The 26,823-nt window shown below is 38.4% G+C and overlaps 1 protein-coding gene across 1 annotated transcript in view; it reads left to right on the forward strand.

The window, feature by feature from the left end:
• The window catches only part of LOC120542440 (vesicular glutamate transporter 1), a 162,146-nt gene that overhangs the window by 113,150 nt on the left and 22,173 nt on the right, over nucleotides 1-26,823 (forward strand). Inside the window, exons 3-7 of the mRNA XM_039774923.1 lie at nucleotides 7,558-7,676; nucleotides 7,779-7,893; nucleotides 9,015-9,102; nucleotides 9,285-9,371; nucleotides 22,663-22,805. Of these exons, the coding sequence (XP_039630857.1) occupies nucleotides 7,558-7,676; nucleotides 7,779-7,893; nucleotides 9,015-9,102; nucleotides 9,285-9,371; nucleotides 22,663-22,805 (552 nt within the window). The remainder of the gene's footprint in view (nucleotides 1-7,557; nucleotides 7,677-7,778; nucleotides 7,894-9,014; nucleotides 9,103-9,284; nucleotides 9,372-22,662; nucleotides 22,806-26,823) is intronic.

The raw sequence follows: 26,823 nt of genomic DNA on the forward strand, positions 1-26,823 counted from the left end.
AGCCAATGGTGCCAGCAAATTCAATGTGATTTGTAATAAAAATAAATAAATAAATAAATAAAATGCACAATGTGTGAAATAATCAATTTCAAGATTAAAGTTCCCTTTGTCAAAAAAGTGCACTTCCTCCATCAAAGTGAATTATTTAAAAACCTCAGTAAAATTGAAATTTCCACTACATTTTAATATGGGGAGCAAAAATATGAAGAATTGGGATCCCAGATGAGAAAACTTTTATTTAATGAAGCAATTTTCTGGTCAAACTGATACTGTTTCTCATTAAGAGGTGTCTTTTATGCAGCATAAAGAAGGTGGGTTTTAATGAGGGTGACAGTGATGTCAACCATCCATGGATGGAAACAAGAATGAAAGGAAGTGTTGTATAAAGTGTTACCCCATTTCCATTGCCCCAGGATATCATTAAATCAGTCCCCATAAGACAAACATGAGGCTTCTTTGTTTGATAACATACAGTGTTAAGTCAAGGCAACTTTCAAATTGGAAAAATTAATATGTTTTGGCCAGGTTCATTCATTGTCTTATGTTTATGTTCCTTTTCCTTGTATTTTTCGTTCATTTTTCAATTATTTAAAATTATTACCTTTGTTAATATTGTTCTGATCATTTTTCATTTATTTTTTATGCTTAAAATATTTATGTACCCTTTGTTTAAATGCCATTATGTCAGGTACAGTGTACCTGAGATACAGCACCCTCCATAATATTTGTGACAAAGATATATTTTTTCTTGTTTTACCCCTGTGCTCCACAGTTTAAAATTACAAATCAAGCAATTCATACATGATTAAAGTGCACATTGCAGACTTTAATTTAAGAGTATTTGCATACATTTTGGTCAAGGAAAAATGTGTCTTTGTCCCAAGTATTTTGGAAGGCAACATAGTACCATAACTAGCTGCAGATGAAGACCAGACTACATTGTACGATACTCAGAAGAGACAATCCTCTAGTCTAAGTGCTGTTGCAGTGGACAGTGGAACAAGATCAACACCAAATTTAATTAATTCACATCTAGCCTTGTTGTGGTTTCATGTTTCTCCTCAGTTTGCTCAGCTTACCCTTTGATTGTCTGTTAACAAGAAATTAATGTCTTGAGTGTTAGACAATATTATTCAACTGTGGCTGCAATAGGAATTGAGGATGCTGCTATCACCCCGCTCCCTCAACTCCAGACTGGACAGTCAGAATTACCCAAGCCTTTCCTAATAGCCAGATTAAACAAACAGTCATCAAAATGTATAAAACACCTTGTCAGAGCCTGCACAATATTAGTAAAAAATTTCTCATCACAGCACAGACTTCACTCCGAAGGAATACAGCATGAAAGAAAGTTGCAGCATCACTACCAAACCAATCGCCAAGTAGTTTTTAAATTAGAGACCCTGACTCTGGGTCTTTTTAACAAAGATTAATAATTGCTAAATGTATGTTGATCCATATTTTTCTGTTTCTTATGTTATGCAATATAAATATTTACATGCATCTCTTGTCTTTTCTTTTGCATTTAGTTAAATTTTATTGATTCAGTACTATGCTATACTACAGTCCAAATATAAACATAAAATATGGTTTACTTATTTTTTAATGACATATTTGTGCTTTTGCATGTCCCTAACAATCTCTCTTATGCATGCAGAATTCATTTCCTAACTTTACCTGCTATACTACAGTATGTCTGTTAAACCTGCTTACGAGATGGTCTAAGGTAGTGTGCAACTTTGATCCACATCTCCCATCCAAAAAGCACACTTGGTCTTGATCCACTGCTAGTCTGCAGCTCTGAGGCACACTGCAATGGTGCTAACCCCCAAAGTTAGTCTTGTAACCAGAAATGAATACTGAGACCAGATCAGCACAGGACCATCCCCAGCTTAGAACACACTGCAATTGACCGTTTTTGTTCCATGTATTTTGTGGGTGGTTCCTCCAAAAGGTGGGGCCACCTGTCAATCACCATAGAGGGTCTGCTCCCAGCCCTATAAAGGCTCATGGGATTTGCAGTCCATATGCTGATATGCTGATGATTTGGTGAGTTTTCTCCTGTTTTGCTATTCTTTGCGTTTACTAGCTTTTTGATATTTTTTGCTCCGTTTAAGGATTTAGAATTTTGATTTATGAATTTGGGACTTGGTTTCAATTCATCTTTAATTTTATGAGGATTTGTGTGGACTTGTATCTAACCTAGCTGGAGTTTTTACAGTTTCACTCCCTAGTGAGACATTTTCAAGATTAATAACTCTAAGGCTTTCTTGTGTGAGGCCTAGTTGGGCCTTACACCTCCAGTTTTCCTGGGTCAGGCTTGCCTTGGGTGAGATCTGTTTTGTTGACTTGTGGGCCTCACTCATTCACTATTTTGTGGAGGCAGAATCACAACAAAAACATTGGAATGAGAATGTTGTGTGTTACGTTATCATCAATTTACAAACCATGTGGTACTGAAAAACAATATACAGGGGGTCCTTGGGTTATGACACAGTTAATAATAATAATAATAATAATAATAATAATACATTTTATTATTATAGCGCCTTTCCCATGCTCAAGGCACAGTTCCGTTCCTACAACAGTGATGTAACCCGAAGTTGAAACACACCCTAGCCTAAGTAATTTACCTATCCTAACACATCTGCAAAATCATAATCTAGAACATAAAAACACAACTAAGCCATAGATAAAGGAAAAGGACTGTGGTAGCCGGCCCGGACACAGACAGGCGGACATGCTGACATCACCCAACACATGTTTATTTGCCCAAAGTCCTCAAAGTCCTGGCCACAACACAGTAATGCCTTCACTCTTCAGGCCGCCTCCTGATCTCCTCCCAGACCTCGTCCGTCTTCCATCTGACTCTAGTCACTGAATGAAGGGAGGCAGTTCCTTTTATACTTTCCCGGATGTGTTCCAGGTGTGTCCCGGCATCTTCCACTGACACACACAGTGTGGCAGAAGTGCCGGCTTCATCCCCGGAAGCACTCTGGGTGTCCCTGCTCCTCTTCCGCCAAGCACTTCCGGGTGTGGCGGAAGTGTCTTCGGTCCAGGGCTCCAAAAGCATAGGGGTGCCCCCTGGCGGTGACCATGGAACCCTACAGGGTTGAGCTTCAAAGCTCTGTACCCGTGGCCCCCAATGGTACCAGGGCGGTCGCCCCCACATGGTCTAGGGAAGGCGCAAGCCCTCCTCCTGTCCTCCTGGGAGTCTCGGCCGGGTCACCTCCCCAGCCACCTCAAACAGGACATAAATATATTATACTGTACACTGTACTGCAGTAACAGAAAAAATGAGTGTTAAAAAAAATCCTTACCTTTATTCTTTCTCATGTCTCAATTTTTTATGTTTTTATGGGAGTGAGCGTTGTAAACTCGAAACTTTGTATGTCAAGACGTTGTAACCCAAGGACCCCCTGTATAGCTATTACAAAACTAGCAAGTAGCTTTTGTCATTAAGCAATTTTCATAGTGTAGTGTACTATATCAAAAAAGCATTTTATGAATCACAGAAAAAGAAAACAAATTTTGTTATTTTATTTTTATAGCTTGTTCCTTACAGTAGGCCTGTTCATGAGAATACTGAGCAGTGTACTGGCATCTTATACAAAACTGGCACCTGCCTTGCTACTAGGATAGGCTTTGTCCTCAACCAGGAACATAAACTGGATTAAGTGGGTTTGAAAATAGATTGGTAAATAGGGCTGGCTTTACCATATACTGTAGGTGAACTAGGCAGCAGCCTAGCACATCCAAAAGTGGGGGCTGCATTTCTTGTAAATCTCCCTGTCAATCAAATAATTCAATTTTTATAAAGAGTAATTTTCTACCTTATAAAAAGACCTTGCATTTAAAAAAGCATTACAAAAAATCATTCAGTCTTTTAATTTTATTCATTGAAATAAATATCGAAAAGCAATTAACATGGTTAAGCTTAAAGTGCACTTACTCCTCTTTATTAAATAGCATGTTTAATTGCAAGAAGTGGTATGCAGGACTTTATAATGCAATAGCCAAAGGCATTGTAATACTTAGATGCTTTAAAATGGGATTTTTAAGGGCTTGCTTCAGTCACTTACTGCAATATGACACAAACAAAGTCTTATTTAAAATCTTGATACATAGCACTAAATCTATGCCTGTGGTGTAATAATTCCAACTCAAAAGTGCTAACATCGATATGTCAGGTTTTGAAAAGAGCAGGCATTTGGTAAGGCCTTGTGACATAAGAATAATTTATTAATAGTTACGCCTATGTATCAGCCCTTTTTTAATTGCTTTTAATAGCATTCTCTATCATTTAACATTCCAATATACTATTTTTTCTATCCAATATACTATTTTTTCTATGATGGTGCCATCCTTTTCCTGTCTGACATTTCAATACTGTATAGGAGAAACTGAAACCCATGCTGTATTGGTGGAATAATCCATCCATCCATCCATCCATCCATCCATCCATTATCCAACCCGCTATATCCTAACTGCAGGGTCACAGGGGTCTGCTGGAGCCAATCCCAGCCAACACAGGGCACAAGGCAGGAAACAAACCCTGGGCAGGGTGCCAGCCCACCGCAGGGCATCAGTGGAATGATACATGGCATAAATGGGCAAAGTCAAGGGAATGGGTTCCCTTTTCACTAAGTGTTAATGTGTAAGCATTTAATAATTTCGGTTCTGTTTTTTATTTTTGAATGGCTTTCCACATGATCATCTGAGTTCAAAACTGTGTTTTCTGTTTCAGAGTAAACTGATAGCCCTGACTAGGCCATATCACACAAAGTAAATGACACCTGAGCCAAGTATAGAAAATGCACACTTCACATAATCTGATTGAACCAACATGAGAGTTGTATCTTTAGGTCCTGGAGCTGGCTGGGGTCATTCACTCACAACAGTCGTGGTAGCACAGCACCCATAGACAAGACAGCTTTCATGTGGTGTCAGCTTGAATAAGTGCATGTGCTGTTAAATTAAATGATAACAAGACAGAGCCACAACTTAAGGACTTAAATGCATCTCTCAAATGTAGAATCTTCTCAAATCATAACCTCATCATCTATAGAAAGCTTCAGTGGCAGTCATCAGAACTTTGATTCATATGTTTAAGTTGTAGTCATGACTTTGCTTTTTTCTTTTCATATCAACACCCTTATCTGTCTATACCTCTCCTTGCCAAATATTGAAATCCTTTTTCATGCTTTTACAAAGTTCCACATGGGTTACTTTACTTTGACTGTATTAAGTTTATAAATCAATTGCTTAATTCCTAATACAAGATGCAGTAAACTGTGTTTTTGCATCCAATGATCAGCTACATTAGCTTTAAGTCAGATACATAATTGTTATGTTGTGATCTGCATCCTATACTGGAGGCTCCAGTGGATAGTTTTGTTCTGGTAACCAATGCTTAGAGGATGTTAGGATGATCTGCTTAGAAAGTTTGTGAGAAGGAAAAAGGTGTCCTAATAAAAGAGAACAGTTTGTCACTACCGGTCTCCTGCTTTGTTAAATAGAATGTTTGTTACAGATACTACAATAATTAATTATAAACCTCTGTCTGCAGCAACACCCCACAATATATTTTTGGCCAATGAATTTATTGAACTAACACGTTTTAAAATATAATGCAACTGTTTATATCCAAATTCTTTACAATTGCAGCTCAGGGTCACACAGTAAGCCTGAGGTGGAAATTGTTCTGACCAAACATGGATTTACAGTCCATTGATTAGATATTGTACCCACATACTCAGAATTTTTATCTGTTCTGGTCTTGCTATACCACAGTGTGACAGAACTAAGATCGCTAAATGCTTGTCTTCTTGTTGGGCCAAAGTTTCAATATAAAATTAAATACTCATAGTTAATGGTGTCCTAGTCTTGCGGCTCTTTTTCATTACATAGATAGATAGATAGATCAATCCTTGCTTTCCCTAGCGACTTGACTTTTGTTGATGGTTATTGTAAAACACAATTTTAGAGGAAGCAGTGTGTTGTTTTTTTTTTTTTTTAATTCAGACGGATAATTGGTAGGAGTAATGGGAATTGTGGATATTTACATACAGTTTCCCACTTTAGCAGATCCTGTAAATAAATAGGTAGATACTTTATTAATCCCAAGGGGAAATTCACATACTCCAGCAACAGCACACTGATAAAAACACAATATTAAATTAAAGAGTGATAAAAATGCAGGTATAACAGAAAATAATTTTGTATAATGTTAACGTTTACCTCCCCCCTGGGTGGAATTGAAGAGTCGCATAGTGTGGGGGAGGAACGAACTCCTCAGTCTGTCACTGAAGCTGCTCCTCTGTCTGGAGATAATATTCTCCATGATTGACAGGATCCTGCTCAGTGCCTGTCGCTCTGCCATGGATGTCAAACTGTCCAGCTCAATGCCTACAAAAGAGCCTGCCTTCCTCACCAGTTTGTCCATGCATGAGGCATCCTTCTTCTTTATGCTGTGTCCCCAGCACACCACCGTGTAGAAGAGGGCGCTTGCCACAACCATCTGATAGAACATCTGCAGCATCTTTTGCAAAGAACATCTGCAGCATCTTTTGCAAAGGAAATATAGTCATCCCTTTCTACTGTAAGCTTGTTTGTGAGGCACCTCCTTATTATTGACTTCTTGAATATTCTAAAATGGACCATGTTTAAGTGTATGTCCTAGGTTCAATAGTATGATATTGTTTCTTGTTCCTTTCCAAGTGTCTCTGAGTGCTTTTCAATACCTTAAATTTAGGTTAAATTTTTGTAATTCTATTCTGTTTTGTTGTTTTTAATATTAATAATTTATTGTGGTCTACTTTTTTTCTGATTTGTGACATTATATATTTTGAATGGCTGTGTCTAAGGGGCTGAACTTGATCATTCAGAGTTTCTTTCTCAGATGTAAGTGCTAACCCATGCTGTCCCACATTACTTAAAATGAAAGATGTTATATACTGTTTTTTTTCTGTGATTGATTGATCCTATAACAGAGATCTCTGTGAAAAGTTCTATTTTGAATAAAGATTAATACATTGCTTGTTTGAAGAAGAATGCCAAGCATAAGAAGTAGTTAATTCATACACATTTGAACAAGGCCCAAAAGAGCATCAGTTATTTCTGCAAGGTGGCTTGTTGATAGAATGGCCTTTAAGTATGTTATTTATTATTAGGGGTACTACTTATGCACAGCCTGCTAATACATTATTTTGTTCAAAAGTTTTCCTTTGGACATATTTTTTTTTGCTGTAAATCACTCAACCACAACTGCCTACACTAAAGTGTAACTTTAATGAGAATGTTAGGCTCTAAACAGCTATTTCTTATGGATTGTCCAAAACCATTCCGCAGGAGCGTGCAGCAAAATCAATACTCCATAAAACGGAGAGTCTGCTGGTCCATACTCTCAAACACCAATAGAAGACATCAACTCCATATATGGATGCTTGCTGGTTCTGTCCTTTTTTACCAGTGTATGTGACTCATTGTTGGAAGACAAAAGCACATTTATGACCACAATGTTTTCCTTGTTGTTGCTGTTTTTTTGATTTTTTTCAGAAAGCCCAGTTTTCTTGGGACCCGGAAACAGTAGGGATGATCCATGGCTCCTTTTTTTGGGGGTATATTGTAACTCAAATCCCTGGAGGCTTCATAGCTCAGAAGTTTGCAGCCAACAGGTATGGTGAACTCCCGTACAATGGAAAAGCCACCCTGTGGGAATAGTGGGCAGAGGAAGAGGAAGAGATACCTCTGAGTCACAACCTCTGCTTTCCCCACAGAGTGTTTGGGTTTGCCATTGTTGCTACATCTACACTGAACATGCTGATTCCAACAGCAGCAAGGGTGCACTATGGCTGTGTGATCTGCGTGAGGATACTGCAAGGACTGGTGGAGGTAAGGGGCTAACTTACAAAGAAAAACAATAAACAATTGATGCACCTGCTATCTTAATCTTGTGTTCTTCTATCTATTCACTTTCCAAAAGGCTTTTAAGAAACTCACTACTGCAAGACTCAGTCTATTGTTACGATCAAATAAATATTGTGTATTAATATCCAAAGGACTTTGGTATTGGATCCAGTTAACATGCACTGCTTGGAATTCTGACTTTGCAGATTTCATTAGGTTTGCAGTTGTAATTTTGTAATCTTGCTAACTATTGGCCTAGTAGGTTTTGAGAGCCATATCCTAAGGTTATGTTGGGCACTTATCCCGGCACATATGAAGGGCCCACTAAGCTAAGACTACTTCAAAGAGTCAGGTTATTACCTCACAGGTGTTTAAGATGAGATGGTAGATAAAGAAGACAAATGTACTCATCCAAGTAATTAAGAATAACCTTTTCATAACTAGAAAATCGTACAATAGGTTAAGGATTTTTTCAGCGATTGAAGTGAAAGTCCACTTTTGCAAATTAAGTAACTGGACAGACAAGAACTGTTAGAAGTTAGCTGGCTTCCTCATTTCAAGAAATATTCCAAAGAAGTATTCCCTATATAGAGTTATATATGGCCATCCTCTGCAATGCAAATAAAGAGAAAAGGGTTTGGTGGCGGTGCACTTAGTGTGGGTCCGCGCAGCAGCCGTTCACAACAACATTTTTTTGTACAGGTCTCCGCCTTGGAACAGGCGGAGCATCCTGTCGGCTATGCCATTGTGAAATATAGCGGCCTGGACACACACAGGCGGACACCGTTTCATTGTTTATTTACACAAAGTCACAAATGGTAAGTGCACCGCCACCAAACCCCCAGTTCCCCAAAATCACTAAACACAGTCCTCTTTAGACAAACACTCGGGCCTCTCCTCGCCTCCTCTGCCTCGACCTTGCCCTCCTCCTCACCCGACTCCAGCCTTGATTGCAGGGCGGCGGCTCCTTAAGTAGGTGGCTGATTGCCGACCACACCCAGCCACCTGCGACACTATCTATCTATCTATCTATCTATCTATCTATCTATCTATCTATCTATGCCATTTATCCAAACCTTCTGTTTTTGTATCCACACTTAAACCAGGGAGTGACTTACCCAGCTTGCCATGGTATATGGAGTAAATGGGCACCACCACTTGAAAGGAGTAGACTGGCCACAACAGCATTCTGTGGTAAGACCTGAAACAAAAAACTCTGTAGGCAGTTCTGCCTATAAATACAAAAGAAAGCTGGCAGCCCAAATTCTTGTAAGAGTTTTCTTAATGGCTCAGTGTATTGGTTGCCTCCCTTGCCTGCCAAAAGATATTTCCAGCAATAACGTCTTACACACCACTCTTCTTCTTCTTCTGTGCAGGCTCCTACGCAGGTGCTGTAGTGGCTATGCCACTGGCTGGTGTCTTAGTGCAGTACTCTGGCTGGTCCTCGGTCTTCTATGTGTATGGTAAGTAGAAGGAAAAAAAAAAATTGCTGTGAGATGCTGAAAGTATGTGTAGGATAGAAGTTGCTTAAATTAAGTAAAGAGCTGAGACTGGTGACACTTTAGAGAAAGTAAAATTGGTGTACTGGCATTGAAAATGGAAAATGAGATATCTCACCATTGATAAAGAATAAGACCATGGTGTCTGGTCAAGGCTGCTGCCCTATTATGAGTTTTTTTGTTTTTAATTGCAAGCATATAAAGCAAAACATCCACGAGTCGCAGGGTCTGGTGTTCACTCTACATGAATTTATAAGACAACAAAGATTTTAATTTACTTGACTTCTTCTCACACACAGGACCCTTGCTACCCAACTTTCTTTAAATATAAGTTTTGCATTCTGTTGCACCCTGCATCTGAAATTCTGCCTAGGTCTGTGGTTGGTGATCCATCCTTTATTTACCCTGTGGCTGCATATGTAGTCTAGGCTGAAGTGATCTTTGGGTGAGCTAGGTTAAACAGAATAATGTGCATTGTTCACATGCTGTCACCTGGACAAACGGTATAAAAACTTCATTATCAAATGCAGAACAAAGCTTATGGACACAAATCACATAAATGGTTGAACATTACACTACAATGATAAAGAGTGCATTTAATTGCTCCATTTATGAAAAACACAAACACTAATATGGGGAGCAATCAAATTATTTCAAATTAACATGCTGAAACCCAGAATTTTGTGTCTCTCTCTTACATTTTTATAGTGTGATGGTTGTAATTAATTCTTTTGAACATGCATGTAATTTTATGTGCTGAATATATTTTCCAACTGTCACTTGATATGTATTGTACAGTATGTACATTTATGTCTTTGTTTTATGTCATTTAATTGATTGAATTTGTTAATGTTGTAGTAGTGGTGAATGTTCAAGGAGTCAAGATGCTGGGAACATCATCCAGTTAGTGGAGAAGATGTTTGGTTGTGATTGATGCCACTTGATTTGTAATATACATACCTCACATGTTTGTGTCACTTCTGCATTAACACATTTTGGTTCACATTTGTTCTGATAACCCACAGAAAAGTATTGTAAGGCGCTTTTCAGTTTATGTTTGTTTAATATTGTTTCCCTTAATAGAACAACTTGCTGGGACAAATACATGTTTGCTATGATGGTAAAAGAATAACTTTGACTTCAAAAATACTGAACATATCATTATAAACAACAGTCATTAGATCACATCCCTCCATTGATATAACATGTGATCCTAAGGACCTCATTGTATTATCTCTGTGTGGCAACTGTATAAATAAATACATCTGAGTTTGGTAGCAAATCAGTTTGCAGTGATACTTATTTTAACAGTCTCTATTTAATACAAAGGCAGATTGAATTTCCATTTTTATTTTTTATGTACCTATTCTATTGAACCTAATTCATTAAAGTGTAACATACCAATTACCACGAAGTACTGAAATATTCACTTCTTTCCTAGGATGATCCAATACATATGCTTATAGTTTCTGTGAACCTGTTGTCTTCAAGTTTTTTATTATATTTTTAACCATCAAATAGCAATGTATGTTTACATTAAATAAAATAACAATATACCTCAAGTTTGTGAAATTATGTTCAAATATGTGTGAAAATTGCTTGCTCTTCACAACAAGCTCAATTGACATAATTTTTAAATAGCATTCTTCTTAAATGGTCACCTTGGTCCTCTATGGTGCCAGTATCTTTAACTAGCACAGATGTGATGTCACATTATTCACTAGTTGATCATACTTAGACCCCTTATTTGGCAGTTAAAACACTCATTTCAGAAGCTTATAGGTTTGGGTGTGAGTCATCTATGTGAAGTGTGGTTATGTCAGTAGGCTTTAAACTTTGATCTAGAGGTTGTAAATGCTCAACGACTCCAAGCAGGAACACTCCAATATAGGACTTCTGGAAAGGAATAATCCAAAGTCATGATGGAATTATGTTTGAAGCACAGATGTTGTGTTTGATGGATGTAGTGGAATGGAATTTTCTCTGAGAGAAGGGAGTGTTCTAAAATGTACACTGTACTAGGCCAAGCACAGTAAATTATAATAAAACCATAAGGCAAGCGTATTTGTGAGCCTTTATCATGTGGAACCCAGCCTCTCAACTGATTGAGTGATTGAGTTAAGTTGTCCTATTTTTTCTGAAAATATACTATACATCTGAGATCTTTCATAATACTCCTCACCCAGAAAATTAGTTTGCTGTCGCCAAATCACTCCAAACTGCCATAGAAAAGTCCATCTTTATTTCTTACATTTTATGCTGGTGTTTATAGTTAATTTACAGCCACGCTGCTTGTTTTTTTAGCATACTTTCCAGTTAAAGGGGATGAGATTAGAAGCCTTAACACTTGGCTCAAACCTTGGTCTAGGATAGAAGGGTATAAGTTCATGTGAACCTGTTCCTGCACAAAAGGTTACATTTAAACAGAAGGGTCATCAATATATTGAGGAGGCAAATGACTAAGTTAGTCAAGGACTAATTAAACTAGAGAGTGTTAGTGCAATGAATTTATGACAGTCCAGATTTAAAACAATACGTATGTTCTAACCCAGAGTTAAAGTACATCAGTCAAATAAGTACCACATTAAAAATAGCTTGCCTTAATGCTAGAATTATCAAAAATAAGAGAACTGATATGTACCATAGCATAAATAAAATAGAGCAACAACAGGAGCCTGGCTAAATAACAAAGATGGAGATTAGCATGACATAGATGGATACACATTTTTAGGAAGGACAGATAGAACAGAAAAATAGGGTTGTTGCCATTTACTTAAAACAGAATTATAATGCACTACAGTTGGAGGATGAGCCAAATCTTAGTGATGACATCTGGATCCATCTGGAAAGCATTAGGGAAAGAGGCCATATTTAGGAGTGTGCTATTGACCCCCCAATGCAGACAGTAATTTCAATATGCATATTTTTAATGATATTAAAAGGGCAAGTTTACAAGGGAATATATAGTCAATATTATAGTCATGAGGGACTTTAACTACCCAAAAATAGAATGAGCTAACATTGCAAACAGTGGTGTACAAGAGTAGGAGTTTATAGACATAATCAGTGACTGTTTCATAACACAGTATGTTAAAGAACCAATGCCAGGGGAAGCCTGTCTAGATTTAGTATTTTGTAATAGTCAGCATAAAATTGAGGCTGTAGAGATGACTGAACCTCTAGGGTCAAGTGATCATAATATAATACAATTATCAGTGTTTTGGAAAAGTGCAGATGCAAAGACTAAAACTGTTTAACCTTGGCAGGGATAATTTTGAGTGGAAGCAGTAAAGTCTAAGGAGGATAGACTGGGATAGGCTTTTAAGTATGGGGACAGTTGAGGAGCAGTGAAACAGGTTTAAAAATGTTTTATATATAATGTCCGACAGGCATATCCCAAAATTTGTAATTCGCATGAAATTTAAAAGTGATACTACAACAGAAAAAATAGCTGTATAAAGCATATAAGACTAACAACTCTAAAGCTAACAGTATAGTGTATGAGAGCATGAGGACAACTGTTAAGAAGGAATGTTGAAAATAAGGTGAAAGATAACCCACAGAGGTTCTTTCAGTGTTTTAGTAGAAAAAGAACAATCAAGGAGGAGGTGAAGTGTATAAGGAATAGTAAAGGGGAATTAAAATATGCAGACAGTGAAATGTTCTAAACTTGCATTTTTCTAAGGTCTTTACATGTGAGAAAGTGGATAACCTCCCAGTAGTAACAGGGACTACTAAGGAGGTACTGAAGGACTTGCAAACTTTAAAGGGAGACGTACTGCTCAGAATAGATAGACTGATATCAAACAAATCACCAGGACCAGATAGTATTATTCTCAAGTGCTTAAGGAAGTTAGTGAGTACATTTATAAATCCTTGATAATTTTTAGAAAGTCACTGCAAACTGAGGAAATTCCAAAGGACTGCAAAATGGCAGCTATTATGCCCTTTTATAAAAATGGTGATTGGGTAAATCCAAATTATAGCCCAGTAATCTTAATATGCATCACAGGAAAATCAATGGAAGGAATTATTAAGGATAAGATTGAGCCACACATAGGACTTTTACTGAACAGTCAGCATAGGCTCAGAAGAGGGAGGTCATGTTTTAATAACATACTGCAACATGCTGGAATTCTATGAGGAAGCAATAAATGGATATGATCAAAGTGGTGCATATCATATTATTTAGTTTGACTTTCAGAAAGAATTTAAAAAGTCATAAGTGGTGGGGCATCAAACTAAAAAAGGTAGAAGTTCAGGGTGTAGTTTATAGATTGGCAGAGTGGCAACTGCTATTCTTAAAATATATACATGATTTAGATAGGAATATAAATAACAAGCTGGTTACGTTTGCAGATGATACCAAACTATGTGGATTGGCAGATAATCTAGAATCCACTGAATCATTACAGAGGGACTTGAACAGAATACAGGCTTGGGCAGGTTTATGGCAGATGAAATGTAATGTATGTAAATGTAAAATATTATATGTAGGAGGTAAAAATGTTAGGTTTGAATACACAATGGGGGGGTCTGAAATTCGAATGTATACCTTATGAGAAGGATTTTGGAAAAGCAGCAGACTCATCACTATCAACTGCCGTTGAAGTTAACTAGTCATTATCAACTGCTAGACAGTGTTCAGAAGCCATTAGGAAGGCTAACAGAATGTAAAGATCAGTAGCACTAACCAAGGAGGTTCTGCTCAAGCTTTACAATGCACTGGTAAGACCTCATCTGGAGTACTGTGTACAGTTTTGGGTGACAGGCTACAAAACAGACATAGAAGTGCTAGAAAAACTCCAAAGAAGAACAACTAGGCTGATTCTAAGACTGCATGGGATGAGTAATGAGGAATGATTAAAACAGCTCAGCCATTTCAGTTTAACCAAATAGGTATTAAGAGGTGACATGATTGAAGTGTTTAAAATTATGAAAGCAGTGAATAAAGTAGATAAAGACTGTTAGTTTAAAATGACTTCAACTAGAATACGGGAACACAGTTGGAATCTTTTTAGAGATAAATTTTGCACAAACATTAGGAAGTTCTTCTTCACACAGAGAACCATAAACACACAGAATAAGTTAAAAACTTGGCTTGATGTTATCTTAGAGAAATTAAGTGAAAATAATTGGACTAAATGGTCTGTTCTCATGTAAATTATTCTAATGCACCTAATGAAATGAGCAAAGAAATAAATACAGTAAATAAGTACATCTACTTTTTTAACATAAATAACCAGTTCCTCTTAACTGTCAATCATATAACACACAGGTATGTTCAAGAGGTTTAGTTGTTCAAGTTTTCACTTTTCAGCCCAAAGCACTTGATGCCACTATTCAACACCCCAGTCTTTGAGTTTTTGTACACAACTTTTCTGGCTTTGTTTCCACTTCAGACATGATCTCTCTACATTGTAGTTGGGTTTCAGTGGATTCTGTGAGTTCAGATCTGATAGCAGTGCTGGATATATTCCAGTTCCAAAGGGACATTGGAATGATGAATCTCTCTTTTGCTGCACTCAGTTTCTGTGGCCGACCACTATATTTCTGGTTCTCAGCCTTGCATACTTCCTTCTGATTGTTCAGAAGAGCTTGAACAGCACATCTTGACTGTCTACTTACTGTACTGTCTACCACAAAATGTTTTCTTAGAAGAGATTTTTCTGATGCAGAATGTCCTCTTTTAATCCTGTTGTAATGCTTACTCTTGTCATTATAATAAATACTGATTACACTGCAGAACAAAGTTTTTGCTTCTTGAACACTGTCGGGTGTTTCTTATAGATTTTTGGGTGCTGATCACAAATATCACATCAAAATTTACCCATCACGTACCGTTTCAGTTTTGTCATGATTTTTTCTTATATTTATATCCAAACATTTTCACTCCTGTAAGTGACTTATCAACAACTGTTTGTGCAGCCTGGGCATGTCCAGGCATGGAATCAAGCCAGGTTGGCAGCTGTTCTGTGGAAGTTGACATCCTGGGCATGCCTGGGCAGGTCTGAACGAGCTTGATGCTGTCTCTGCATTCTATAAAGGTGGCTTGCTTACACCGATCCTGCTCATTTGGTTTATATAGATGGTCAGTGTAAATGTATAGCATCAGTATAGTAAAGTATAGTATCTGTAGCAATATAACAGTAAGCAAGCTTGATGCTATAGACGTTTTGGCGTCGGGCAATATGTTTCAGCTATATCTGTGGCAAATATACACTTGCACCTCAGAGACTTTGGATGAGCTGCTCTTGTGAAGAAAGCTTATTATCTGCATTTGGCTGAAAAATTGGTGATCGAGACAAGGAATGGGCGCCTCAGATTTGCTGTGCGACATGTGCTGTCAGTCTGAGAGCCTGGCTCAGAGGCACTCAAAAGACGATGCCGTTTGCTGTTCCGATGATGTGGTGAGAACAGAAAGACCATGTGACGGACTGTTGCTTCTGTTTGACTAATGTGTCTGGTTTCTCTGCCAAAAACAAGAAGTCAATTGAATATCATAATCTGCCTTAAGCAATGAGACCTGTGCCACATGACGACAGTCTTCCAATTCCGAAAACACCAGAGGATTGGACCTTAGACGAACCAGATGAAGAAACTGCAACGCAGGGTACTGACAGTGACATTGACCCAGATTTTGAAACATGTTCATCAGGCGATCCACATCTGATAACACAGTCCGAATTGAACGATTTGGTCAGAGATTTGTGTCTGTCAAAAGTAAAAGCCGAGCTGCTGGGTTCGAGACTGTGGGAATGTTGTTTGCTATCACCAGGTATGAAAATTTCTGTGTTTCGAGGCCGACATCATGATATAACCAAATTTTTTGCACAAACTAACAGTCTCTGTTTCTGTTGTGACATTGAAGGATTGTTCTCAGCCTTGGGTTGTGATCACAACCAGGAAGAGTGGCGTCTCTTCATTGATTCGTCAATGTTAAGCCTGAAAGCTGTTCTGCTACACAATGGCAACATTTATCCTTCAGTACCTGTTAGCTACGCAGCACAAATGAAAGAACTGTTCCTGAAGCACGTTCAGTATAACAGGTACATCTGGAATATCTGTGGAGATCTTAAAGTCGTTACTGTGTTATTGGACTGTAGCTCGGCTATACAAAGTACTGTTGTTTCATCTGTGAATGGGACAGCTGTGCCAAAGAGTCGCACTATTCTTGACAGAACTGGCCACTCCGTAAAAATTTAGTTCCAGAACAGAAAAATGTGGCACATGAATCACTTGTCGACCCGGCAAAGATATTTTTGCCTCCTCTTCACATAAAACTGGGACTCATGAAGAATTTTGTGAAAGCACTGAACAAGGAAGGTGAAGGTTTTTGTTATTTAAAACAGATGTTCACAAGAATAACTGACACCAAGATCAAAGAGGGCATCTCGCTCTGATGTCACATTTGATGAAGAACATGGAGCGGCTGCTGCTTCACCCCCTGAGACCACAGGTCCGCCGCACCCTTGACCCTCTGCAGTTTGCATACCAGGAGAAGGTGGGAGTGTAGGATGTCATCATCTATATGCTACACCGATCCCTCTCCCACTTGGACAGGCGGTGGTGTTGTAAAAATTATGTTTTTGGACTTCTCTAGCGCCTTCAACACCATCTAGCCTCTGCTCCTTCGGGACAAGATGACAGAGATGGGAGTAGATTCACACCTTGTGGCATGGATCGTGGACTATCTTACAGACAGAGCTCAGTATGTACATCTCGGAAACTGCAGGTCTGACATTGGGATCAGCAACACAGGAGCACCACAGGGGACTGTACTTTTTTGGGTCCTGTTCAGCCTATATACATCAGACTTCCAATACAACTTGGAGTCCTGCCATGTGCAAATGTTTGCTGACGACACTGCTATCGTGGGCTGCATCAGGAGTGGGCAAAAGGAGGAGGAAGCTAATCAAGGACTTTCTTAAATGGTGTGACTCAAACCACTTACACCTGAACACCGGCAAGACCAAGGAACTGGTGGTGGATTTTAGGAGGCCCAGGCCCCTCATGGACTCCGTGATCATCAGAGGAAACTGTGTTCAGAGGGTACAGGCCTATAAATACCTGGGAGTGCAGCTGGATGATAAATTGGACTGAACTGCCAATACTGCTGCTCTGTGTAAGAAAGGTCAGAGCCAACTATACTTTCTTAGAAAGCTGGCGTCCTTCAACATCTGCAATAAGATGCTGCAGATGTTCTACCAGGCGGTTGTGGTTAATGCCCTTTTCTACGCGGTGGTGTGCTGGGGAATCAGCATAAAGAAGAAGGACGCCTCACTCCTGGACAAACTTGTGAGGAAGGCAGGCTCTATTGTAGGAATGAAAATAAACAGTTTAACATCCGTGGCAGAGTGACGGGCACTGAGCAGGCTCGTGTCAATCATGGAGAATCCACTGCATCCACTCAACAGTGTCATTTCCAGGCAGAGGAGCAGCTTCAGCGACAGACTGCTGTCACTGTCCTGCTCCACTGACAGACTGAGGAGATCGTACCTCCCCCACATTATGCGACTCCTCAATTCCACCCCTTGGTAAACGTTAACATTATTCAAAGTTATTGTCTGTTTTTACCTGCATTTTTATTACTCTTTAATTTAACATTATTTTTTGTATCAGTATGCTGCTGCTGCTGGATTATGTGAATTTCCCCTTGGGATTACAGTAATAAAGTATCTATCTATCTATCTAACTATCTATCTATTAGTATGCTAATTTCTTAAACAAAATACAATTTTTTTAGTAAATTTTATTTTTTGGAAAATGAATGTTTGATGATGAAGGTCAAAATAAAAAGGGCCAAGGATGTAAAACAGTTCTGAATTATACTGGACCAATTCCATGACCATCATGTACCCAGTACACACGTTGAGTTACATCCACAGTTTAGTAATGTCAGCAAAGCTGTGAGCAGTAAGAGGTGTTCAGATATGCAGCCGCTGTGTGCTGTTCAATAATTTCCATTGGCAGCATGTTGCAATACTAAATATAACTGTAATCATGATAGTAACTCATTCTAGCAGTACATAACAACATCCACACTTGAGGAGGCCTTTGTGATATTTCTTAATCAGTTTCCCCAACATCTTAATAGTGGTATATCAGAATTAGAAAACCAGGGGCTTCATGCATAACGCCATGCGTAGAATTCGCACTATAACATGACGTAAGCACAAAAGCCGAAATGTGCTTACGCACAGAAAAATCCAGATGCAGGAATCTGTGCATACTCCAACTTCCACGTACTTCCGCTACATAAATCCCGGTCAGCGTGAAAAGTAACTCTCTTCCACATGCCTTATGTCCCGCCCCAACTCCTCCCAGAATTATGCCTCTTTGAATATGCAAATCAATATAAGCCGCCCTTAAGCTCAGCCTTCTGTGAAAAGACAATGGGAAAAGCACAGGGGAAAATCTAAGAATTTCAGCGAATACCAAGTGGAGGCAAAGGAAAAACATACTATTTGTTTAATTAAACTGTGGTATAATCAACAAAAGGAAGTTGACCGAGTGACATAGCGTGTTGGAGAAACTTGAAAGCTCAGATATCTAAGTTGCCATGAAAAGGCGAGTCGTAGCCCACCGTCTGAGTGTCATATGAAAGCTTATTAGGGTACAGAGAAAAAAAAGGCACACAGTGGGGAAAAAAGCACGAAATGTCAACTTCACGGGGCTTTACGCCAAGTGTAGGTTTTATACATCGTGATTTGAAAGTGGAAAAGTTCTTACGCAACATTTCTGTGAGTATGCACCATTTATACATGAGGCCCCAGTTGTTTTGGGTTCTTTTTACTTCTAATTTGTGTTTTGTACAACAAAAAGAATTGTCAGATATTCTAGGGCAGGCATCCTCAATCTCGGCCCTGGAGGGCCGTAGTGGATGTATATTTTCACTTCACCCACATTATTCTTCAGATTGCATATAATGCTGTCTAAACCAATGCATTTTTTGTGCTTGATTTTGCTTAACCTGCTTGTTATGATTCAGAACACTTTGTTTTCTATTTTAGGCTGAAACACTTGCACTCCTTTTAACTGTTTAATGTTTTCATAACCAGCAGTCAGGTAATGAGATGCAAATAACCAAGTACCATCAGGCCCCATATTTGTCAAGTATTTCAGAATTATCTCTAGGAAGTGCAATAAAAAGGAGGACTATGACAAGAATGTGTCTGATCCCAGAGTAGGACATAAGAAGTATTTACAAAGTGTCCTAGTCCCAATATCAGTCCTGATGAGGAATAGGAGGCTATATCTGAGGATGAATGACATTACAGTTTTTACAGAAGCTGGAGCCATACATCGGTACTTATTATGATGTTTTGTAGTTTCCTTGGAAATCATAATAATGTTTTGCAGTTTTCAGATAGCAATACCACAGATTCACCACAAAGATAATAATAATAATAATAGTAATAATAATAATAATGATAATAACAGAAGAAGAAGAAGAAAAGCATAATAAGACAGGATATTGTGCTAAGCCACACGCAATTGTTGCCACTTCGCAACAACATAAAGAATAATATTGTAACAAGCACTGAAATGGAAAGACAGAGACACACGCACCGGATGAAAGTAAAGCTCACAATCCAGAGACTGTTCCTGCCTTGTGACCTATGCTTGTTGAGGTAGGCTCCAGCTTCTCTGTGGCTCTGCTCAGGATAAAGTAGGTTTATAAAATATATGGATGGATAGATGATCCACAGACATACTTTCAAATAATTCACCTTCCCATTATGTAAAAAACAACATTTATTTATATAGCACATTTTCATACAAATAACGCAGTTCAAAGTGCTTTACATGATGAAGAAAGAGAAAAAAGACAAAATAAATAAAAATTAGAATAAGGGAACACTAATTAACATAGAAAAAAAAGTAGTCCAATGGCCAGGGAGGACAGAAAAAAAAAAAATTCCTGACAGCTGGAGAAAAAAATAAAATCTGCAGGGGTTCCAGGCCACAAGACCGCCCAGCCCCCTCTAGGCATTCTACCTAGCATAAATGACCTCAATCAGTGGTATTCAGGGTTCTCATGGAAGAACTTGATGATGACGGTCATGTGGACTTCTGCCCTTTAATCCATCAATGTAGGGACATCACAGTGCTTTGATCAGGTGGTGATGGCGGAGGTCGCCACCACAGAAAACTAGAAAAAGAACAGAAGAGAAAGTAAGGGTTAGTACAGATTTTGGAGCCACCATGAATAATCATGATAATTAATTGAAAATATAGAGCATCAGGATTAAACTAAGATGAAGCTATGAGAAATCCATGTTAAAGTAATGTGTTTCCATCAGTGTTTTAAAGTGCTTGGCTGTATTAGCCTGGCAAATTCCTTTTGGCAGGCTATTCCAGATTTTAGGTGCATAACAGCAGATGGCCGCCTCACCACTTCTTTTAAGTTTAGCTCTTGAAATTCTAAGTAGACACTCATTTGAAGATCTAAGGTTACGATTTGGAGTGTAAGGTGTATGACATTCCGAAATATCAGATGGAGCGAGATTATTTAAGGCTTTGTAAACTATAAGCAGGATTGTAAACTTAATTCTAAATGACGCAGGTAACCAGTGTAGTGATATCAAAGCTGGAAAGATGTGCTTGATTTTCTTTTCCTAGTTAAGATTCTAGCAGCTGCATTCTGCACTAGTTGTAATCAAATCATGTCTTTTTTGGGTAGTCCTGAGAGGAGAGCGTTACAGCAATCTAGTCGACTGAAAACAAAAGCGTGGATTAATTTCTGATCATCTTGAAATGTTATAAGAGGTCAAATTGTTGCTATATTTCTTAAGTGGAAAAGTCCTGTCCTAGTAATCTGATTAATATGTGATTTAAAGTTCAGGTCAGAGTCAATAGTTACCCCTAAATTCCTTACCTCCATTTTGACTTTTAATCCTAATGCATCAAGTTTATTTCTAATAACCTCATTATATCCATTATTGCTAATCACTAAAATTTCTGTTTTCTCCTTATTTAGTTTGAGAAAATTACTACTCATCCATTCAGAAACACAAGTCAGTGAATCAAGAGAGTCGGGGTTGTCAGGCGCTATTGATAAGTACAGTTGTGTGTCATCAGCATAGCTATGGTAGCTCACGTTATGATCCGAGATAATCTGAACTAACGAAAGCATGTAAATTGAAAAGAGCAGCAGACCCAGGATAGAGCCTTGTGGAACACCATATGGGATATCATGTGTCTTTGAATTATAATTACCACAACTTAAAAAACTTGTAAAATATCACAGGGATGTTCCAGGGGTTCATGAAATGCAGAACTCAGTGTACTTGTTTGACATTTTGCTGTCAATCACCCGTTCAGCCCTGCTTGTCTTCAGGGTAATAAGCTGCATACTACAGTACAGTTTGCACCCATGAGCACCAGTGTGTTGATATGTTGATATCACTTGTGATTAACATATGCATGTTCACCCACACATGGAGCAATGATCTATATGGGCATACTGATTTGCATGAATGCAGCTTACATTAAAAACTACCTCATGTGGTGTGAAAATGCAGAAATCTGCATATTATCTAACATAGTGCAAGGGCAATTAACGTTTGGTGCAAAATTTGAAAAAGGGTTTGTCATGGCATGCCCAAATTTTTACAATTGCTAAGCTGCATTTTAGATGTAAAGTTGCCAGCAGTTTCATTTTGTCCGACAGCACACAGGTTCTCAGTGTAAAAGTGATCATGTAACACAAAAGATTCATCATGAATATTATTATCTTTTTTACAAGGTCATTGTTGTCCAGAGTTTCCAAAACATTCAGCATTTTGTGGGATGTGCATGCCAGTCTCTGACATCTTCTGGCAGCTCCTAGCGAGCTGGGACAGTTCATAAGCTATCCTAAATCCTTGTGAAGTTAGTAGTTTCTTAACTTAGAAAAACTGATAAAAATGCTCCTACTGCTTAGAGTAGGACCAAATTGATGTCACTCTGAGATTTCTAAATGAGTTAGGGTTATTTTCCTACTCTGAGACACTTGATAAATATGTGCACAGATCTCTAGCTAACTTGGTCCTTTTTACACCTGTGTATATTCATCATGAAGTATATGTGTTAATAAAATGTTTTGAAAGGAGAGAGACTGAAAAACGAAAGACCAAGAAATTTGTTAGAATGAAAACCGACAACCACTACTGCCCTGATAACCTCTGTTCTAGAGGAAAAGTCTGCCAGAAGAACATTGACCCTAATCCTGCTGCTTCTGATCATTTTGTCATGTTCTTTCTCAAAACAGGTAGTTTTGGAGTGACTTGGTACTTGTTTTGGATTATGGTCTCATATGAGAGCCCTGCTGTACATCCTACTATTACTGAAGAAGAAAGACGCTATATTGAAGAAAGTATCGGTGAGAGTGCCAAGTTAATGAACCCCCTGCAGGTGAGTCTTGTCATGACTTGGGAGTCCCACAATGCACAGAAGTCCCAAATTCTTACTAGACACTAACGGTCCCAGAAAAATCTTGATAAAATAAAATGTTTATTTTAATAAAAGGCTCAGTAATCCAAGAAGCTCCTAAGAGCACAAAAGAAAAACTGCATGACAAGGCAAGGCAATCCAGAGCAAACAATATCCCAATACAGAATTCTAAGTCAAAAATACAGCACAGGTTCAAAAATACAGGAAATCATGAAAAGCAATAAATTAGACACGGCAAAACACAAATAAAACTCCCGTTCCTAACATATTCAAAATAGAACATCAGGAACTATGGATGGCACTGCAATATATAGGGTGGAGGGCAGTTTCTGGTGGTGATTGGCAGATGTCTCTGCCTCTTGGGGCACCACTAACAAAATACAAAGGACATAACCAAGGAATATTCTAAAAAATAAACACCAAGTATAATACACAAAATGAACAAAAGAGACATTAATACAAATAAATGGCACAAAATTAGACTAAACAGACAAGAAACACAACTTTGATGCCTAGCCAGGGGAGAAATGCTGGCTGAAAGTCTATCCTGCTGCAACTGAGCAATTTCATGATAAATTAAAGAGAATATTAAATTATAAACAGAATGAAAATAATTATGGTTTCTAACATCAGATGCTGTCAATTTTCTGTTTGTTATAAAAAAGAGCAACCATTCTTGTTTACTCATCTGATAACTAAGTTTGACAAATTACTTTTTACCTTGGGGTGGCATGGTGGTGCAGTAGTAGCGCTGCTGCCTCGCAGTGAGGAGACCTGGGTTCGCTTCCCGGGTCCTCCCTGCATGGAGTTTGTATGTTCTCCCCGTGTCTGCGTGGGTTTCCTCCCACAGTCCAAAGACATGCAGGTTAGGTGCATTGGCGATCCTAAATTGTCCTTAGTGTGAGCTTGGTGTGTTGGGGTATGTGTCCTGCGGTGGGCTGGCGCCCTGCCTGGGATTTGTTCCTGCCTTGCGCCCTGTGCTGGCTGGGATTAGCTCCAGTAGACCCCTATGACCCTGTGTTAGGATATTGCGGGTTGGAAGATGACTGGCTGACTGGCTTTTTACCTTGTTCATACATTTTTTTCAGAGTATCTATGGAGTTAGTAAAGTATAAACCTACTGAGAACAGATATCTTATAAGATTTAAAATGCTTTAACATTAACATTGTGACATACTGAACAACATGATGTGATAGTGCTTAGCATGGCTACCTCACAACATCCTTGCCCTAGGTTCAGTTCCCAATTAGATAGCTCTCTCTTTGGAATTTGCACATTCTACCTGTGTCTGTTTCAGTTTCCTCGAGGTACTACAATTTCTTGGAAACCCTGTCAATTATTAGGATTTGGGACTGAGTGAGAGTACTGTGAAATATACTTGTGCCACATTCAGGTTTGGTTCCTGCATTGTGTCTTGCACTGCAATGATAGGCTCGTGCTTTGAAAAAATCAGTTTTGGATTAAGTTGATTTATGAAATTAATTAATGGATAATGCTATTAACAGAGCCTTTAAACACCAAACTCCACTGACCCAGGTATTATAAGGAGACTCATTTTCATCACTCTTGAATAAGGCTAAGTTTCCATCCAAAGATATTGATTTCTAAATCTACTGAGCAAACCACTATAAATGAAGGAAAAAGCAGGACTTTTTAACTTACTAATTTCTATTTATTTAAATATCCTTTTGAGCTGCACAGGAGCACAGTTTTCAATGCAGACACCTTAACTTTCCAGAAGATCAGGGCCTGTGTAAAGATCTGCGTGGACTTTGCATGTTTCTTTTGTGTCTGCAAGGGTTTAGCTAGATACTCTGTTTTCCTCCTAAAACCTGCCTGTTAGATATGAATGAGGTCCTCATCCTGGGTTGGTCACTGTCTTGCACCCATTGCCTTTTGTAACTGTAAAATGGTTAAATAAATAGATGGTGTATCCATGTACGTCTCATACTTATTCTTAATAAAACCTGAGCTTCATTTAAAAAACTGGATCCATTATCTGTGCTTATCAAAGGTAGATTATATAATCTAATTTTTTTTTTTTTTGAGTTCCTGGATTTATTACAAAGCATACTTGACTACTGAGTACAAAAAGATGCTGAGGCATGCAAAGGAAGCTACAATATATTTGATTATTGAGGACAGAATTAATAATTAATTAATTTCTAAGGAACTAAGATCAATTAGCAAATATAATGGCATCTACTTTCACTTACATTTCATATTTCTACCAGCCAAACTATAATTAGGAGTTAGTCAAAACCCTATAAAAATATAACCTTTAATCCAATAACCTGTAGTCAATTAAATATAATAAGGTAGCAATTTTGTTTTTACTCTTACAGAAAATGGTCTTTGATCTAAGATTTTGTACTTCTCAGGTTAAAATAACATGCACATCATTTTACTAACAGCATGATCTTTAATCTTGCTATCTACAAGTCTGAGGATAATAGGAAATTGGCATAAAAGCACAGACGATTGGAGCTGCTGCATTATGGCTTAAACATTCCGATTTGAATCTTACACCCAGCCATTGTGCATGTGCACACTCTCCCACATCCCTAAGACTATTACTTTAAACTAAAGGATTTTGATTTTTTGTTGAGGCTTAGGTGCACAATCATTTGACTTCCTGCTTTTTACCTTTCATTTTGTTTAACTGCTACAATTTTTCCCTCTACCATGCCCTGGGGCCTCATGTATAAACGGTGCGTACGCACAGAAATGTTGCATAAGAACTTTTCCACGTTCAAATCGCGATGTATAAAACCTACACTTGGCGTAAAGCCACGCACTTTTCCACGGTACCTCATGGCTTGTCGTACGCAAGTTCTCCGCTCGGTTTTGCAGACTGGTGGCACCCAGCGTCAAAGCAGTGCAACTATTCCTGTGTGGTTACACCTTATTTTCCTGGCGCGGCTTTATAAATACACTGAAACTAACCGCATATTGTTTATTAGTGTAATGCATCTGATTGTAATTAACTTGTAACAATATAATGGTCCAGGGGATAGCCATAGTATTCCAAATACCATAACTACTTTAGCGTTGTTACTCTCACTTCTCCTTCTTCTTCTTCTTCTTCTTTCAGCTCCTCCCGTTAGGAGTTGCCACAGCGGATCATCTTTTTCCATATTTCTCTCACTGCACCACTCGGAGTATTTATATCACTGTATCTGAGTGTGAATCACAGCAGCAGCTGATCGAAAGAGAATTATCGGTATACAGTTTCATGGACACGCTGTCTCAGCCACTGCAAAACGTTTTAAAGCCTTTCCTGTACGGACCTCGCGGTTCAGAAACAGTTTCATCCCAAGAACTTTAAATGCACTCAATCAATTGCACCTTGTAGAACTGTTTGTACTTATAAGTACAATCACCCCACTGTAAACTTGCACTACAGTTATAATATCGCACAACCTGAGCCACTTTATAAAGCGCGTATTTACATATGATGACGATATCATTTTTAAGGTGAAATGCAGCAAAATGTTTTATAAATTATACAGATAAAACTTTAACTTCATTTAAATAATCTATATTCTTCACTGGGAGTATCGTTAAGGATAGAATAATTAAACATGTACTACGAAGATATTTCAATGTTCTTTAAACGTTTTGAAGAATCGGCGCTAAGCTTACAGATGGCTTAACGTCTATTACAGAGCTGATTGTATGGCGATCGGTTACTTGGGGAAAGAAAAGCACTGATTGCAGTGACGGCTGCTCCAATATATATTGAATATAAAACAGAAAGAGAAAATAACAACACAGCTAAAAACGCAGCGACAAATTTCGGCAAAAGTTAAATGCTTGTGTCATGAGCACGAGGCGGCTATGCAGTGTCTGCAAGGACGTGGCCATCCACCGTGCATAAGCTACCTTACTGACGGCGGGCGAAGGAGCCACCATTCTTCCTCTGCCCAGTGCCACCACAAGCCTAGAGCTGCCCCTGAGTACTGCTGCAATAAATTA

This window comes from Polypterus senegalus, chromosome 13 (genome assembly GCF_016835505.1).
Source record: "Polypterus senegalus isolate Bchr_013 chromosome 13, ASM1683550v1, whole genome shotgun sequence".
Taxonomy (NCBI): Eukaryota; Metazoa; Chordata; class Cladistia; order Polypteriformes; family Polypteridae; genus Polypterus; species Polypterus senegalus.